The 18442-nt window shown below is 47.7% G+C and overlaps 5 protein-coding genes across 5 annotated transcripts; 1 reads left to right on the top strand and 4 right to left on the bottom strand.

Moving 5' to 3' along the window:
• Nucleotides 1–1033: 1033 nt before the first annotated feature.
• Nucleotides 1034–3101, bottom strand: MCYG_08224 (allantoate permease; the record flags this gene model as incomplete). The annotated part of the gene is made up of 9 exons (XM_002843095.1): nt 1034–1290; nt 1345–1428; nt 1477–1507; nt 1572–1822; nt 1889–2122; nt 2192–2389; nt 2453–2606; nt 2676–2807; nt 2889–3101. The coding sequence occupies 9 exons, from the start codon at nt 3099–3101 to the stop codon at nt 1034–1036; spliced, it is 1554 nt and encodes a 517-aa protein (XP_002843141.1).
• Nucleotides 3102–3900: 799 nt separating this feature from the next.
• On the bottom strand, nt 3901–4866 carry MCYG_08223 (conserved hypothetical protein; the record flags this gene model as incomplete). The annotated part of the gene is made up of 3 exons (XM_002843094.1): nt 3901–4532; nt 4629–4713; nt 4765–4866. The coding sequence occupies 3 exons, from the start codon at nt 4864–4866 to the stop codon at nt 3901–3903; spliced, it is 819 nt and encodes a 272-aa protein (XP_002843140.1).
• Nucleotides 4867–6543: 1677 nt separating this feature from the next.
• On the bottom strand, nt 6544–12798 carry MCYG_08222 (negative mitosis regulator; the record flags this gene model as incomplete). Its single annotated transcript, XM_002843093.1, has 1 exon — nt 6544–12798. The coding sequence occupies one exon, from the start codon at nt 12796–12798 to the stop codon at nt 6544–6546; it is 6255 nt and encodes a 2084-aa protein (XP_002843139.1).
• Nucleotides 12799–13165: 367 nt separating this feature from the next.
• Nucleotides 13166–15203, top strand: MCYG_08221 (conserved hypothetical protein; the record flags this gene model as incomplete). Its single annotated transcript, XM_002843092.1, has 2 exons — nt 13166–13242; nt 13301–15203. The coding sequence occupies 2 exons, from the start codon at nt 13166–13168 to the stop codon at nt 15201–15203; spliced, it is 1980 nt and encodes a 659-aa protein (XP_002843138.1).
• A 980-nt stretch (nt 15204–16183) lies between these two features.
• Nucleotides 16184–18442, bottom strand: MCYG_08220 (uncharacterized protein; the record flags this gene model as incomplete). Its single annotated transcript, XM_002843091.1, has 2 exons — nt 16184–16534; nt 16589–18442. 2 exons carry the CDS (start codon nt 18440–18442, stop codon nt 16184–16186), a joined length of 2205 nt encoding a protein of 734 aa, XP_002843137.1.

Genomic DNA, 18442 nt, shown 5'->3' with positions numbered 1-18442 from the left:
GGTGTTGAGCTAATGATTCGGCTAATCGAATTGCATCGATTCGGGAGAAGTACCGCCTGTCAGAGAAGAAAAGGGTGAACGACACGTTGCTGGCTCGGGAGCTGCAAGCCATGCCATTTAATCCCCCAAGTGTTGAAGGACCAATCGATTATGCAGCTAGGTATGGGATTTCTTTTATTATATTTTCTTCTAGCTAACTTATAAGTGGCTGTTTAGATATCTTGCAACATGATATTTACAAGCTTAATAGCAGCCTCATGTTCGATTTGCAGCGCAATCAGATCATTCAATTCGAACCCAAAGTTCCAAATCACTTTCGCAGCGTCATCATCACCAGGACTATTTCATTTCGAGCTTTTCACACCAATATGCTGAAAAACACTGGGAGTAAAAGCCAATCTAACCTCCTCATTGGCATTGGCGTACTCCTCTAATAACGAGCCTGCAGATCTAGCTTTCTTCGTTTCATACTAGGATACTATGTCCGCGACACGATTACGGAAATACAAGGGCTTAAGAACAGCATACAAACGCGGCATTCAGTGGACGCCAGCTTGAGTCGATAACACTGATACATGACCCGAAACGAAAATAGCATTATCTAGAGCATAGCACAATATAAGAGCCTGGAAATAACCAAGGGCCAATCAAATTGACCGCGAAGGCGGCTCCACTTTGTAAACTAACTCTCGGTTCGCGCCGATGTGTAACGAGGTTATTTATAATTAAATACCATAATTGGACATTGGACTTGTGTTTTTTCTATTGGCTAATATTTGTTATGTTTCGTATTTTCATGACTTGTCAATTGGTGGTGCTCTAGCTATAGGTATAGAAGGTATAAGTTAGCGCAGGTTATAACTTGCCCACCATATAACCCGGTTACAACTACCTGCCGTACGCCTGCGCCCCCCCATATAACCACTAGTTAAATACATATATATGGTATTGGAAACAACAGCCTACGGCACATATGCAGGTGCTGGCCTCGGAGATGTACTTTGCGATTTGGGCTTAAACATACGACATAACATTATGTAGTATATTTAAAGTTAACCTGTTTAAAATCCGATTTATCCAAGAACTGGTCTATCGGGCCCTCTACCTGGCTACCATCACAGGCAACAGAGACACGGGCTCTGGTAGCGCTTTTATTCATCCATACAGCTAGGCCCCAGTACATTGCCATGAGAAATATACAGGAGCAGTAGCAAATGAGCATTGCAATAAACCCGCTGGTGTATGCGGGGGCTTGGCTATCACGGAACGTTTGAGGTCCAATCAAGTTTCCTAAAGTAAGTGCTTAGTAGGTATTCTATCTCAATTCTTACAGCTGTCACATACCGACGGCGTAGCCAATATATAAAATTGAGTATTGGACATTTTTCTTCGTGTGGCCTGCTGTATTTGCTTGAGCAAGAGAGATGCCTTAAAACGGATTAGCTGTGGGGTATAACTAAGGAGGATGAATCTTACCAACAACATAAGGACCAAAATAAGTATACAGCTATGAGCTTGTGTTAGCCCTCTGTCAAGTACTCAAGTCAAGCTTTGGATATTCAATAGCTTACAAAGTATAATCCAACAATCTGACCTGGTATATCAGTTCTCTTCAGGGTATAAACAATAATAGACCCAATAACAGGGACGGCTGCTGCCAACATGGTAACTAGACACCGTCTATTCGCCCACTTAGCAGCAAGACTAGAGAATATAAATGCAGAAAGCGTTGACATAACACCAGTAGGCATGTTTAATAGAGACGCCTGAATTGGCGAAAACCCTAAATTTTTTATCAGGATGCCGCCAAATGTGATTAGGCCTGGGTAGATGTTAGATCAGAACGTTTCAGAAAGGGGAAAAGCGAGAGAAGCTAGTGTATAGTTACCTCCGTTAGGAATGTTGATTGCAACATTAAATAGGAAAATAATCCATGTCTTTGGGTCCAGGATTGCTTCAACCACTTGGTTCCACTTCCATCTCTTGTTGACAATTCCGGTTTTATTCTCAGCAAGGCGCCTGACAGCGTGATATTTCTCCTCATCTGTCAGGAAACGGGCATCCATTGGAGAGTTCGGAAGGAATATAAGGGCAAATATTGACCAGGCCATTGATACGGATCCTAGTCATAATTATATGTTCGTATCGTTAACAACATTGGTAGGTTGACGAATTGGCACTCCCCACTTACCAACGATTAGAAAAAGGTACTGCCATAGCCTCAATGGCGCAGAGGGGGGAATACGGCCAACAGTATATGAAAGGAACCCGTTAATGACCGAACTAAACGCAGAAAACACGATGGCATTCCGTGGCGGCTGCTCTCTCTTTTTGTAGAAACCAGCAATCAACAATGATATCCCTGGAACGATGATAGCCTCTAGGAAACCTGTTCCGTACATAAAATTAGTGAATGATTATTTGCCAATGAAGGAACGATACGGAGCCAAACCCATGATAAATCTCAATGCAAGCAAACTGTGCCCTCCTGTGCAGGTTGGAAGGAGGAGGGTAACGGCTGACCACCCAATGGAACAGATACAGAGGTATTTGGCAGATGGGAAGCGATGAACTAGGTATGATGAGGGCCACATGCCTACAATAGCCTTTAAATATGGGTTGATCCATCAGCATTGCTTAATAGACAAACAAGGGCCATATAAAAACCAACTCACGCCGATGGGGAGAATGGAGCCTGCCCAAGCGTACGTTTGGCCTCTCAAACCCAAGTCTTCTCTTAGTCCATAAAGGGCCGCAGTGCCCAGTGCAACTTTATCAACAGCCCCAAGGGTCGCAGTAAGAAGAAGCTATGAAGCAAAAATTAGCCTTGTCACCATTTGGTTCTGGGATAAATCGACCTAACACTCCTCAAGTAAAGTAGTACAGACCATGGGAAGAATAATCCAGTCAATCTTTTTAACAAGGGCCTTCTCCGCTTCGGGAGTCAATGGTGGGTATTCAAAGGTCTGCGTGAGGTAAACGGCTGCTCGGTCTACCATATCGTCCTTCCACACACAAGGAGAATCCGAAGGTATTGTATTAGATTGGACAGCACTTTTGTTTCCGCCATATTTACCATAGCATTGCTGCTGGTGTTCCATGTTGTGTGGTAAAGTTTTTGGCTACACTTCCTCCCAGAATATGATAGAATATCATATGGAACGGCAAAGTCACCGTATGCTCTTGGAATAGATTGAGCCCACGCGAGAAGCGCTTATCAAAGGAATCCCTCTATAGAAGGCCCCAGATTGGAACACATGATGGATATATATACTATGGGTCAACGTGTATAAACACTGTCTCAAGAAAAAGAATAAACGAATTCTTTCCGGCATATCTTTTCGACCTGAGCGGGATCACAAGCAAGCCAAATTTTTTCGTACATGGCCGTGGCTTGACAGAATCAAAAGCCCACAGGGGAGAGCCCCGTATATGAAGGGGCCCTTGCTATTATATATGCAAATAGTACATATGCATGTGCGCACTTCTCCGTTTTTCGTGTTGATCACAGGCCGCCGGCTGCAGCAGCATGAGATGCAATACTTGTCGAAGTAAATTGAAGCCTGGGTATCCTTGTCAGCGGAAGGCCGTAGCAAACGGGAACGCGCTTGTGAGCCGCCAACGCATACAGGGGATGGGGGATTGGCGAACCTACACATCGGCAGACATTCTGCAGACGCAGTCTAGTTCATAATCCATCCCAGCGGAAAGAAAAGGACAATCAGGTAATAATAAAACAAGGGAAACACCAATTACATAATTAAGCGAGTATCAACAGGGAAACAAACATTCGCACATTAAACAATTTGGAACTCCGTCTATCAACATACTAAAAATCCTCCCCCTACCCCATGTATAATGTGGGAAACAATTTCTATCAGCTTTTCACTTTGATTACTCTCATGCCAGGCTAATTCCACGCCCTTCGCGGCCCCAGACGTTTCCCCGAGGGTGATCTAGGTCCCTGGCACGATATGTAGACTCCACGGCGAGTCTTGCCCGGCGAATATTGCCCAGGTTGCGAGAATTTTGGATTTTCTGCAGTTTTTCTAGTATAAATCGGCGATGCTCTTCGTTGTCGACATCGACACTACCGACGACAAACAGTGGCCAAAGAAGAGTAGCCGTATCAGGCAGAGTAGATATTATCGCAATGATATCTGTGACCAATTTCTCTTTCCAGGCAAGCGTGGGAGACTCAACCATAACTGGCGGCACCGGGCCGAGAGCTGCGTGGGTTGGGCTCGTATTGTGTGTTATGGGGTATCGAGGTAATAGACCCACTCTTACAAGGCTAAGGATTGACGAATTATGTGGAGTTCCTAGGCGTTGTCGCAGGTAGAGAAGGGCAGTCAATCGCTTGACTTCTGCAACACGTAGCAAGTCTTCCCGGTCTTTAGCGTAAGATGGGAGGGTCTGTTGAACACCTTGGAGAGCTAACTCTAGTTTATTACGGGCATTGTTGAAATACGAGAGCTCTGAGATCGAGAGGGGCCCGCTCTTTGATATCTTTTTATATGTTGCATGGACACCTGTTAGGGGAAGCTGAAACAGACCGACTCAAAAACAAAGTCTTTTGCCTTTCTTTGCTTTTTTATCCTTTCTGTGGGAGCGAATATGTTACTCACCTTTGATTTCTCCGAAGCGAGGCTCGAGATCTTGCTGATCAAGGTCATCAGCCCACGAGAGCAGCCCATAAGCATATCGATCTTCCTGGTAATAAGCTGTTGTTCGAAAGATGAGAAAACATCTTGGGAGACGTACCTCTTCCAAATTATCATCTACCAACCAAGCATTATCGAGGCCTTCTGTCCCATCGTCTTCCATGGTCGTTCGGCCCATGATATCGTGTGCAACAAAGTACATGACAAAGAATTGCTTCAGCATATGACCTTCCGCCGATTTCAGGGGGAGTAGGTTCAGGAGCTGCAAACCTCCGCGAAGGTGCGTCTTCCATGATGGGGTACATCCATCCGATATCTAATTTAGGCAGAGAAGAGGGAAAGCCGCAATTAAGAATATGTATGCAGACAGTTGGGTCATCCACTTTCGTGAAAAAAGGGAAAAAAAGAAAGAAGAGAGCAAAGCAAAAGGGAGCATACATCGTGAAAGCAGAGCATCAGGACCGTTGCAATGGCACCGAAGCTAGGTTTCTGTTCGTTGATTTCCTTCTGTAGGCCAGCAAGGGCACGTTGCTTACAGATGTAAGCTTCTTTTTCGAACCTAACATTCCCGAGACGGCAGAACTGGTTCGCGGCGATGGCGAGCAAGGTATTGCGAAGCGGTGCATGTGAGAGGGCGAGCGGCGTGACAAGTGACAAATATGGATTGTAGAATGGACTGAGCGAGCAATTCGGACCAATACCCTCTATGAAATAGTTCAGAAGGTAGCGTTCAGTTTCGCAAAGGCGGCTAGGGGGTGTCCTGGGGGAGCGGAAAGGCCCGGAATAAAGTGGCAGGGCCGCCTTCCCCGCCCCGAATAACTGGGGTTAAGCTTTCGGTTTCCTCCAGTGGTCCATCTGCGAACCCGCCAAAGCCCCAATAGGTAGAGTGGAGGAACAGCCAACGGACAGTATACGGGGAGATTGAGACTGCCTGGAAGTTCTGTTCAATTTTTTTCAGGTCAGTCTCTAGTTTGGCCCCTACAGCTTGTGTGTTAGTGTCTCTTCTTTTGCGCCGAAACAAACTGAAGCACCTAAAGGGGCAAGGATATGTATTTATTATCACCTTCACGACCGAAGCGAATTCCCCTCTGCAATGCATCTTCCTTCCAGAGCAGCTTCAACCCCCGGACACAGTTGAGATTCAGTCGAACACATCGGCTACACCTTGGCTTTTCCTCTGTACATTGTACATGCTTCTCTGCGGGTTGAAAAAAAGCAAATTGTCAGCATCACGGTAACAACAGAGCAGAAAACAAAGAGAAAAAGATAAAGGATAAGAAACAGAAGATACAGGGAATCCCTTCCAGCGGAAGAGTGGGCTGCATCTCCGTAGATGCATGGAAGGGGAGGGGGGGGTTTTCGTATGTACAGTACCCTTGCACGTCCAGCAACCCGTCCTACGTCGACTCTCGGGCTGCTTGCGCTGTCGCCGGGTCATTGAGACGTCGCACGCGGTCTGCCCAGCAAAAGAGATGTTGCTTGTATTCCAGCCATGAAAAATAAGTCAAAAGTCTCGCTCTGGAAGAAAAGGTGAATGTGGGATCGTTTTCTGCTCCCCGAAAAGCTCGATGTTTCTTTTTGGCCGTATCGATTGCTGACTAATCACATACAACGCCCAAATATCAAAAATTCAGGAGAAAAGAAGAAGAAACGGAGGAAAAAGGAATATTGCTGTGCAGGACGGCTGGATTGCGAATTGGGCGAGGCGGGAAGGGTGGCTAATCGTTGGTTCGCTAGCTCGAGTAGCAAGAATGATGCTTAGCCACATAGTATAGTTCATGAGTGACAACTGGAGTGCTTAGGATATATATATATATAGATATCCTGTACTTCGTAAGCGTTTGTATATATATATGATTGATATGCGCTACGCATCTGTTCATGTTAATTCTACATCTAAGGCTCCTGTGTCTCCCGACTGTATTCTCCAGATCTTCCATCGAGCATCTTCAATGACTTGTTGCCTCAGCCATCTGCTATTTGACGAACACACATCTCTACCGTGGCCATCACTATCGTCACTGCTATTATTCGTAGCACTATCAGTCCATGCAAACAGCAGCCGTAGCTGCCAGAGACGATCTCGAGTCACTTCTTCACCCACTCCGCGTCTAGCTGCTGCGGAGACAAGGTTGCGCAGGGTTCTGTCAAGAACGAGCCGTGTGTCAACAGAGGTAGGACGGAGCCAGGATGGAGAACTAATCCTGTTTCGTCTCTTTCCATTAGAGAGCAGTTTTAGGGATTCGTGGAATGGAACCTGCGGGAGTACAACCACCCGTTCGGACATATCTAGTGATGAGAATGCGGGGAGATCAAATATGTAATCCCATATATGACGCGGCGGCATGCGAGCCTGGCCTGGTCCCTTTTCACTGGGCTGCAGCGAAGCATGAAGACTGACAGGAGGCATGGCATAGAAGGGTCTTGTGTTTCTAGGGATTGCTGCGGGTGGGGGGATGTCTTGGGCATCACTTAGCGCGGCAATGGTGGTGGAGAATACCGAGCGTTCTGAATCATTGTGAGTCGCACGTCTTCTTAAGTAGATGGACTGGCCTCCGTTCTGGAATTTGCTTCGTAGACTCTCGTTGCTGGCAACGTCCAGCGTAATGCTCCAGTGGTCGGCACTCGCGATTTTGATTAAAGATACCTCATCTAACTCAGGGAGAAGGCAAGGGGCAGTGACTGTTTTCACCTCCCCTGTACGAAGTGTCAGTGACACTGGAATCGTGACAGGACGTCGCGTGTCAAGATCTCGGGGGACTAGACATCGAGGCTCAGCGGCTAAGACCCACAGGTGGCGGAATGCCTGAAGGTGGCAGTTGTTATCGAGGACACTTGTTGGAAAAACCGGGTACAACGAGCAGAGAAGGGATGCAACAGCTATGTTAGATGTGCCTAGTGTGTAGGTCCCCCCACCCAGGAATAGCATACCCAGTGCCATATGAGTTGCCATATGGCTTCCGTAGTGGGTGTCAACATCGACACGGCCGTGCAAGGAACGTATCCGACGAAACGTCACTAGGTCACCGGTTCCAGCCATAACAGCTGCAGCAGAGAGTGCAATAATATCTTGACAGTTCCGCACAGAGTTCTGTGTTAGTTTTGCATCATAATTAAGGGCCGGTATACGACAAATCCGTATGAACTGGTCCAGATGTTCCACAAGAAGGTCTCGCGCTGCGATAGACCCTGATCCAGCAAATCGGAGACCCAGCGCAAAGCAGAGACCAGCAACTATGTTGAAATAGGGCATGTCGTCGGTGCTAAGCCGTCTGATTTCCGATAAAATGTACCTCCGTCTATAAAATGATGGAAGGCTTTTTCGTATCCATTTTTGGCTGGCTTTGATGGAGTCCCACATAATGATATGTCTTGCTAATGTTCGAAGAAGAAAGATGTCAGGGCGAACATAGTCGAATTGCACTTCTGTGTCCGGTATATCCACCTTCTGGGCTAGGGCTCTATCATTCGATTTCATGAATATAATAGCTATTGCAACCGTCGCTCCGGCTGTAGCCTTATCGAGAATATGGACCAAATCCACCTCTTTTGTTCCCACAGCCAATGCAAGCAATCTCTCAACAATACGCATATCCTGAAGGCCTTGGAGATCTTTTCCCCTCCCTAAGTTAACGAACCCTAATGCAAAGCCGGCAGCAAGACGGTACCCTTCGTAGCGCAACGGCTCCTTGGAAATTGAAGCCTCTTCTTCATCCATGTGTTCGATTTCAGAAAGCAGCACTTCACTCATACGACGGTGTTGGGAATTGCAATATAATAGCCCTATTCCCATTATACCCGTTGTCTGCGTCAGAGGGGATAAATTTAGCTCCGCTGCGCCTGGCGGAAGCATCCGCGTAACATGGACCGAAAGTAGTCGGGTAATCAGAGGGTCCATGGTTCCAAGGTAGGATACGGATAACCCTAGAAGCAGACCAATGGAGGTCATAGTGTGTTTCGGAGTTAAGTACTTGAACGCTACCCATTTTGCAAGGGTTTTCAAATGCCCGTTTAGCCCCAATGCGAGTAAAAATCCAGCATGTCGGTTCGTGAGATCGTTAGGTTTATTATACAATATCCACGAAGTGTCAATCCCTTTGGCGTATTTTGAAATTGCCAACCCAGTAGATACTCCGTTATGAAAGAAAGCCCAGCATGCTTTTTCCTCCGCAAACGCTGACCTGTCAGCGCTGATTGTAACGTTTGACGGCTTCATGACACATTGTAGTGAGAAAGCTGGGATAGGTAGCTTCTCGGTAAGAAGTGGGACACGTCCATCAAAACAAAGCATAGCCCGTCCTGCGGGAATGGACAATGTTCTCAATGTTACCAGCTGTACAAGATCTTTTTGTGCTTCTAGAAGGTCGGATTCGGACCAGTCAGGCTCAGGCAAGCATTCCGCTGTTGGTGCTTTCATCTGATTAAGAATTCTTGCAGCCTCAAAAAACCGTCTATCATCACGGAATATCAGCTTGGTTATACAGTGGCGGTCAGCTTCCGTAGAAAGTTCAAATGAATTAGTCAGGCTACTGTCGAGCATTGAATTTCCGATGTGTCGGACATCTCGAAGGGCATCGTGAGGCTGAATGAACTGAGAACGAGAAGATGGGAGATGAATGATCTCGCAGGATGTTGAAAGGAATAGATCCTCTCTATCCACAAGTTCGAGTAGTGACGAGCCCCAGGAGAGCGGAGGATCCCCTTGACAACTAAAAATAGCCTCGTGTAAAGGCGTGCTGATACCGTCGGGAAGAGTATCAATCATAGAGGCTGTGATACCCCAGCGAAGCAACAAGGCTACCCGATCTGGGGCAGATTGCTTATTTCCAATTTCAGAGAAAAGCCCGGTAAGGGCCAAGGTTCTAGGGGTTAAATTAACTGCTTGGTCCCAGATCCTACCGCCTCCAGGTTTGATGGTGGAGCTAGACACGACATCCATTAGCGTTAGAAAGGTGCAAGGAGTGCGCTGGAATGAATTCTCAATAAAACTGAAGATAGATGGGGGTGCGAAAGGCTCTGGAGGCATGTCCAGTCCTGTAATCCTGGTATCTTCGAATCCCCAACTGTCAATTCCAGGTGTTTCAGTGGCGTAGTAACTGCCTTCTTTCCAGGCCCAAGAATCCCAGCCCAACCATCCTCCGATCTGGGAAAGAATGGGGAGTAGGAGTCCTCTTTCGGAACGCGAGTTATCGGTATTTGTAATAGATAACTTTAGCTCCTCGCGAAGAAGATGTAGACCTACTAGGATGGTACCAAGAGCAGTTCTTCGTGTGCCTTGGTCTCGTGAAATAGCTATAGGAAGATAACCATCTCCACCAGTGGCTGCCTCGCCCTGTGGAGAGGAGAGGAAATCCCGAGCAAGCTGTGAGCATCGAGTAATATATGAATTTTTATCACTTGACTGGTTGTCTGCCTTGTGGTCGTCCATTGGTTGGTCACTCCGGGGTGCATCCGTTGTGTACTTGGTATTTTCTTCTCGTATCCAATCCCATGCAGTGGTAGTCATCCACGGCGCAGAAGTACCCGCCGCGCCTGATTCTTGGTCCACCATACTGTGCCAATCTGTCAAGTCAATTGAACTGCCTGTGCTAGATCGCATGAGGCTACATCTCTTTTCCCTTCGCAGCGGGGCTTTCGTGTCGGTAGAGATATCATCAATGAAATAAACGGCCATCGAGAAAAGCATGACCACCAGAGCAGTCCATTCCAAATTCTCTTCTCTCACGTCCCTTGCACGAAGCCATTTGAGAGCTTGCCACCACCCTATATGAATACCATCCCCAGATTTCTCCGAATGTCGTAGAACATACCGACAAAGAGAGAGTACCCGTCTAACAAGTGAATTGTGGGGCTGTAGCTGGATCTGTACCCTATGTTTTCTATTTTGTTCATCAATAATATCCACCTTACCATTAGCAGTAGAATGAGCGAGGCTACGCATAATCAAAGGGGTCTTGCATAAAACTCGTCTGTGGCCTCCTTCACGGAGATTTGAAGGAGTCGATTCCAGGGATATGTTGGATGGCTCGTAGAGAATCATACTACATGGAAGTTCTACCCTCACCAGGGTGCTCCATGGGGCTTGGATAGTAAGTTCTCCTCGACCGTCACTGGTAGAAGAAAGTACCAACATCCGTGAGATGTCCCTATCGACCAACTTGCAGCAGTCCAATACGCTTGACCCATGACGAACGTTGAGTGCACGAACTTTGTATGTGAAACCATTGCCTCTCTTTTCATTTCGACGGGCCTGAGGACCCAAAAGTTGAGCACTAAGGGTTACAACAACCAGATCTTTCGAATTTCGATTGAGGATGCAAACTGCCAGTGGTGTTGATTCAGAGTCCTTCAAGGTCGACTCGTCAGATGAAGACAAAGTGAAGACTTTAAACTGATGTACTTTTTGGCTGTGTGGGGGGAGGGCATTGGTGGTTACAACCCCAGATGGTACGCTTCCCACTTTCGAAAGGATAACTTCTCGAGGTAGATTAGACACTGTTTCTTTGATTCCCATACTTTCAAACCCATCAAAATCACCGCCGTTATTTAAACTCTCCAGAAGCTTATCAACAGGAGCATCAAGAAAGCTGCTACCATTGCTATACACCGATGCAGTCCCGGGAGGGAGGGAGCTTCTTCGATTGAAGCTCTGGCTGAGGCGAAGGACGCTCCCCCCAAAGGACTCACCCCTTCGTGATCCGCCGTGGAAGGAGGACTTAAGTTGGCTCCCCACAATGTCGGAGAATGTTGTTCTATCATTGGCTGCCATTAGGTCGCTACGAGCAAGTAAAGAGCTCACTCTCCTTGAAGCTTTAGACGTCACACCAACGTCCTCAAATTCCTGTCCGAGTTGTGCCGCAAGGTCTGCGGTACCCTCTTGTTTACTCTCAAAATTAAACTGCTGAGATGAATTCCATCCCTGACCATTTCCCCCAAAGCTTTCCCTAAGATTGGATGGTCCTGGACCGGTGGGCGTTGTCGTCCCCGTAGTAATATCAAAGTGGGAGCTTCTTCGTTTCGAGTGTGTGCTCGACGACTTCCTCCGCTGATTCTGCGAGGATACAAGGGATTCCTTGGGTCTGTATCGAGTAGCCCATATGTTATGCATTCCTAACTTCGGGTTTAGGGTGACCAGTAGAATCAGAGGAGAACTGCCCTTTGTAGACACGCCCAAAGGGATTTCACTAGTGGGGGATACATAGAGAAGTTCCTCAATTGGATTCAAAATATCAGTACGCCTATGGGTGTTGTCATCGTGTGAAGAGGAAGAGACTGCCACCAACCCCATTTCTGAGTGGGGGTCAAGAAGGGAGAAGACACGAGGGGCCGAGTCATCCTTTTCGGGTTTAAGAAGGAATTTTGAGGTTTGAGAGGGAGAAATCGTTAATAATGACCGATTTCCCGTCCCACTGGAGCGCTTAAACGAGGCAGAATGTCCCGACATAGGATGCATAGACTGAGAAGAAATGAAAGAATTTTGAGGAGCAGATGGTACTGGCACACCATGTTTCTCAGGCAACTTCCGTTGGAATAATAGCCCATTTGGGGTTGGCCATATCGAGTCAAGCTCAAATGGCAATGGAATGACATGACTATCACCAGAGATGAAGTATATGTGGATTTGCGATTTAAGCACTATGACCAGCGCTCTAGAGGGTTCAATACTGCTTTGATTTTCAAGTATACTGAGTCCTGGAACGCCACTGGAGTCCTTTTGGTCCTGGATGACAACTCTCTTGCGTATCTTTCCATTTAAGCGGCCTGAATTCTTGCTTTTGAGGGAGGTTGCAGTATGGTCCTGGGCATTTGCCTGGGATGTTTGGTCATTTGCTGATCCAGTTCTTCTTCCAGCATTCGCCTTGCCTGCAGGAAAATAGGTGAAGAGTGCTTCCACAATGCTCTCGCCTTCGACATCGAAATTGAAAGACCGCTTAACGATCCCACCGCGCGACCAGACGACGCACTTGTCCGTGTAGAGAAGCTCCTCTTCAATTATCCCGCCGTTCTCACCCTCAGAGTTGTAGCATCGCCACGTATAGCTATCTTCAGGTGCATCCGCAGGAAGTATTGACTCTGCTACCAGGTATCCGAAAGCTGATGGCTTGTGCAGACCAAGCGATGTTATTGCGGCCATGCTTCTTAACCACAGGGAAATGGCATTAAAGCCACACTCGGCCCTATAGTCATATCCATACACTGGAGATGTTGATGGTTAGGAGGCGTATCTTCAAAAATGTGACGTTTTTGTGTGATTGTTGTAAGGCCAAGCGTCAAGTCAACAAGCGCGCGTGTGAGATTTTTGACGCGAAGCTTACAAGCAGATTTTGTGGCCAAAACCTCCAACGCTTCCAAACTGCAGCAGAGCAGCCACAATAGCTAGCCAACGATAACAAGGATCGCTCTCTTGATTGCATGAGATACAGGGGCGCATTTTCCTTATTATTGTTCCGCCAACTTGAGATGCGTTAAGGTGCTCCTGTTGCCATAATCCACCTCGCAAAATGGGTCTCCAGTCAGACATGTCCAGAGGCGCCTTTGACCCTATTATTCACCCTCGACCGGATGGCCTCCAACTAAGGTATTTAGTTGATTACATGCTTACACTTGAAGCCGCATATCTAACAATTGAAATATAGCTACCAGTTCCCTCACCGTATATACGACTCGAAAGTTTATCCAGTACAGAGCCCCAACGGGTCCACGGTGATAATATATGGGCATGACTTTGGCATAAGAATACTCTGGCGAGGCGGCAAAAACTTCAAAAAAGAGAACCCCCAGCAAAATGGCTGGGCTGAGAAAGGCGCCGTGAATGGCGTCGAGAGTAGCGACTCCATCATGATAATCGATTCGGACGATGAGGAACCTCCTTCTCCACCGCAACCAGAAATTGCACTTCCGGTGTTCGAAGACAATGAAGAAGAAATTGATCCGTCACGGCCATTTGAGAATATTATTCAGTATCTTGATGTTAAGCTGGGAACGAAAGTTTTGGGGGTTGCGGTACCTAGCATTCTCCCCGGTGCAGCACAGTTCCTCAACTCGATTTCGCCCATTCTATCGAGCATGATAGTAGTAACAGTCGTCTGTAATGACTCTTCGGCACGCGTTGTTACTGTTCCACTTACGCCGCCTCCTCTCGGTGTTGCGGGTGCTGAATACTGGAAGCCACATATTGTCAGTCTTGGTGAGGGTTCTGTTCAAGGCCTTCCAGCTACCACCGCCCTCACATTTACGTGTCAAAGGCCAAAAGATGAAGATAGCAATCGACGATCTCAAAGCCGTGGGCGTGCCATGAAAGCTGCTTCCGCATCTGTCGAAATATGGGGTATTCTAATAGCCATCCATACGGCGGACGGGTCAGGGAAACTTTCCATATATCGAGTTCCCTTCACCGGAGAAACCGCGCAAGGAAACCTGTACAATCTATCCACTGAACCACAATTCCCAATCCGACAACATTTTCTTAAATCACCAGCTAGTAGCATATCTTTCTCTCCATGCCAATACCCATCAGATCGTCATTCACAGCTGCTGTTGTCATTCACGGATGGCTCAGTCAAGGTTTATTCATGTTTATCAAGGCCACAATCACCCACTCTCGATAGAAAGCGCCCAGGGATCAGTACGGAAATGAATGATACTAGAGGAAGATGGCTTATCACCTTGTATACCGAATTTGATCAGCTGCCTGGGGAAGTTCCTCGCCGTAAGTCAATAGTTGACGCAAAGTGGGCTCTTGGCGGTAAAGGTGTCATTGCGTTATTGTCTAATGGCGAATGGGGAGTTTGGGATTTTGAGGGCTCTCACGGCGAGATAATCCAGCAAGGCAGATCACCTAGCTCACTCGATTCCTTTGCAATAGCTGGACGCGTTTCGCCGTTGGAACGCACCGCCAGGCCTCAGGGTCACGCTGACCTATCAGAATCTAAACCCCCTCAATTTGCCCCATTAACGCCATCTACTCGTCGCATTCGAGAGGACGCATTGTTTAAGGGGACGTCAAACATTACAGCCCAGCACGCAACCAGAGGCGGAATCTGTATCGTTCCATCAAACCAGACATGGGATCAGCCTGCGGATGAATCAGTGCTATTATGGCATGGAGCACGAAATACATATATTCCTAGCCTTTTTAGCCTCCGAAACAAAAACAATAAACAAGGGCTATTCAGCAATAATCAGACTGGTCCACAACCAGCCCTCGTTGAAAATATTAATTTACTTGGTGAAATCCAAAAGGGAATACACTTTCTCTCTCTACCCAAATCGAATAGCAAGCACGGCCCCATCCCAACTATTCTTATAACCGCAGAACACAGACTCATCATCCTTGCGAAAAACCTTCTGGACTCTGCGGAAACTGGGCTGAAGTCGCAGTCGCAGGGTGAGAACTCCGTAGTTGAAGAGAATGACCAAACCATGCTTCAACGGGGAGAACTTGACTTGACAGGCATGGGCCGAGTTTTGGCTGGCATGACTGTGGGTGGTGAGGCGTCGTTTAATCGAGGCATTCAAGGTAGCAGCCTGTTTTCTTGATATTATGAGCCCCAATTTACCCTCTAACTTCCTGTTTTGATACCATTTTTTGCCCTATTGTTCAATGCTTGGAAGAGCTAAACGATTAGGACCCCCCCTTGTGAGAGAATTTCAAATATTAGCCAGTACTTCCTAACCATGCTGTCATCATCCGTGTTCTTGATCTATACTCTTCATGCTATTCTATCTCCCAATTTCGCGACGCAGGGTGGAGCACAAGGCGAGATTCAATGCCTTGAAATTTACTGTTTCCTCCGTCAGGTTGAAATGGCGAATAAGCTCTGTATTCGACGCGATATATTAAGTATACAACCCGTTTCCGCTCTGTCTAGCTATTGATACTCGTTTATTGATTCGCTTACAAGAGACTGGGTTGGTTCTCATTTTAATTAGCCACGGTATCCCGTGAGCTTAGTTAGTGTTCACTTTATGGTAGATGGAACGAGGACGATTGGATGCTCTCCATACTCAAGCCCAGGCCAGTTCTATGGCGGTTCTATCATGATGAGAACACCGTGAGATACAAAAGCATAACGTATGTGTGCCATCCGAACTGGTTTACTCCGTACTCCGGCCTCACCAAATTCCCTGATCCGGTATATTGTGCCAGATCAGGAAAGGCGCCTCTTGCTAGCTCGCGACGTTATAGATGGCCCTGGCTTCTCGTCTGCGCCTCTACCAGCTATATCGTCGCACTTATCACGTTCCGTGCTAAGCCGGAAGTGGGTGATATATAACAGTTACCTGTTAGAGCCGCCGGTGCTCAACCAGCCGTTTGGCCAGCGTCTCGGATATACGATACGCCGCCACCGCCACTTCCTGCCCACTCGGTAGGACCGACGTCTAATATAAATACTATCTTCAAGCCGTTCTTGAAGTTCATGCCGGCCATTAATTATATCCTGTGTTTAAGTTAGATGGCACCAATTATTACTACCAGGGCATGGTAGAAAGCGCCCACGCAACAATAATTATAATACTCAGTGAAGCCCTAATCTTCTCGTCAACTCAGCAGTAAGTCCCTTCTCGAACTGTAGCTCCCGGTGCAGGTCTTCAACCTCGTTCCTCAGGCCTCTCATCTCTCGTTCCCGTCGAGTGGCAGCAACGAAATCTTCTCGCTTTTGCTCCATGGTAGCTCTATCCACCTGGTCAACTTTGACAGAAGTCTGTAACTCTGAAATCCGCTGCAGCAATGCAGCCTTGCCTTCTAGTAAATCGGCAATGGTAGCCCTAGCCGCTTCTAGGTCGCCCTGACTGGCTTCCAATTGCACCTGTAGCTCCCGCAGTTCCTCATCATGCCGCAAAACCAATCGAACGTCGACATTCGATGTCTATTCTTCCGTCTCATGCAGTACAGCAGTCAGTCCGGTACTTAAGTTGGTAACCCATGGGACAGCTGGAGTCCCTCCTTGAGATGAATCACTCCCATGGTTCTTAATCACACCATCCTTATTAAAGTTAAAGGTCCAATAGAAGCCCAACTCTCGCTTCGTGACTTGTGCAGACGAGGCAAGTGAGTGCATTTGTTGAACATGACCCTTGGAGAGCTTCCTAAAAAATGGTGGCAGGTTAGAGGCTGACAGGGTCCCAATATCCTTTGAGAAGAGAGTCCAATCTTCCGTTGCAACTCGAGGAGCGCCATCCATATAGTCGAACGACTGTACCACGATCTTGGCTTTAGCAAATGTAGGACGATGCATGCCTGCAGCTCTCCTAGCTTTAGTGGGTGTGGGGGTATCTGAAGCCCCATCTGTATCTAAGACCCGAGGGTTACGTCTCCCGGAAGTCGGCTCCTCTCCGTCTTCACCACCTAGCCCCTCATCTTGGGGCTCCTCGTCCTCAACCTCTTGTTGTTCCAGAAGGTGATTATAAGGGGTCCAGGGCTGGATTCTAGGGCCTACAACCGGAGCGCTAGAAACGGAGGAGACTGACGCTTGGTCAGAGTCACTATCGTCCCAGCGGAGTGGGTCTCTTAAGAACGCTTCCAGCTCAGGTAGAGTGAAAGGGGGCAGTCCGCAGAGATGGCGGTTATAGTTAGCCTGGCTCAGATGCGTAAGCTTAAAATGTTCTTCACATTCTCTTGTTATATCCGCTACCTCCTGGGGGGTGACCATACGGCTTAGCCCTTTTTCCCTTGCGGTAGCCTGAAGTTCCTTAACCTTCCTCGCGGCGGCTGCCTCCAGCAAAGGAGTAGGCCTTAAGGATATTTGGGTAGAGGAAGGAACAAACGTTCTAAAGTCCTGGGCGGTATGGAAGGCCATAGGGGTGTTATTATAGCAGCTCCTAAGGGCGGAAGGTCTAGTGGAAAGGAACTGCCCGTCCGTATTGGTATAAATGACCCCTTGCGCGCGTAATTCGTCCCAGGCCTCCTGGGTAAGCAGCATCTGACGTTCCGGCAAAGCCGTAGACTCCGGTTCACCAACACTACTCTCATATAGTTTGTAGGGTCGCAAGTCAGCAGCAGTCATCAGGTACTGCACGAAGGCCTTCAGGGAACCCTTTGCGGCAACTGAATACAAGTTGATAGCCCAGGAGAGCTGAGGAACTCCTTGAAAAGAGAAAAATAAGAGCACGGAGACATGATAAGGCTGCAAAGGAGAAAGAGTTGAGGTGTATGATGTCCAAGTCAAATCCTCCCACGGGCACGAGGAATAGCCTGAGGGCCTATCCCATACATGGAAGGAGGCTAGGGTCTTCCCACTACTGACGAGGAGCATGTGACGCTCCCTCTCGCGCAGATGTACTCGGGTGAGTGAGTCCAAGTCGTATTCGAGTTTCAGAGGAGTTTGATCTGGTATATCCTTCGAGGCGTCCGGGCGAATAGCGGCCTTGAGGTTGGCAGCCCCCCACGCGGTCCAAAGCTTGAGATGTCGGTTCGTATGATGGGCATAACTGCGCTTCCAGGTATCTGAGTCAAATAGGTCCAAGTAATTTGGGTCCTGTAGTTCTTGTAACCTGCTGTAAATTTGGATGGCAGTAGGAGGCCATTTCTGGCCGAAAGTACTCAGGGCCAATTCCACTAGTTGCTGGACGGTCCTTGGGAAATTGCGCTGGCCACATGGTTCCTCAGCTACGCCCAAGTCAAAGGTCGATAGATCGTAATCGGCGATGGAGTATGTTTTTGGCTCTATCCCGCGAGACTCGAGGTCGTCAGTCCCAGCCTTTCCGGTCCTCGCCGACTGACCCTGTCCCATTATAGAGACCTGCAATGGGGAAGGAGAAGAGTCTAGGGATGCCAT

The sequence above is a fragment of the Microsporum canis genome, genomic scaffold (assembly GCF_000151145.1).
Source record: "Microsporum canis CBS 113480 supercont1.8 genomic scaffold, whole genome shotgun sequence".
Taxonomy (NCBI): Eukaryota; Fungi; Ascomycota; class Eurotiomycetes; order Onygenales; family Arthrodermataceae; genus Microsporum; species Microsporum canis.
The sequence above is the reverse complement of the archived record's forward strand: the minus strand, read 5'-3'. Positions and strand labels throughout refer to the sequence as shown.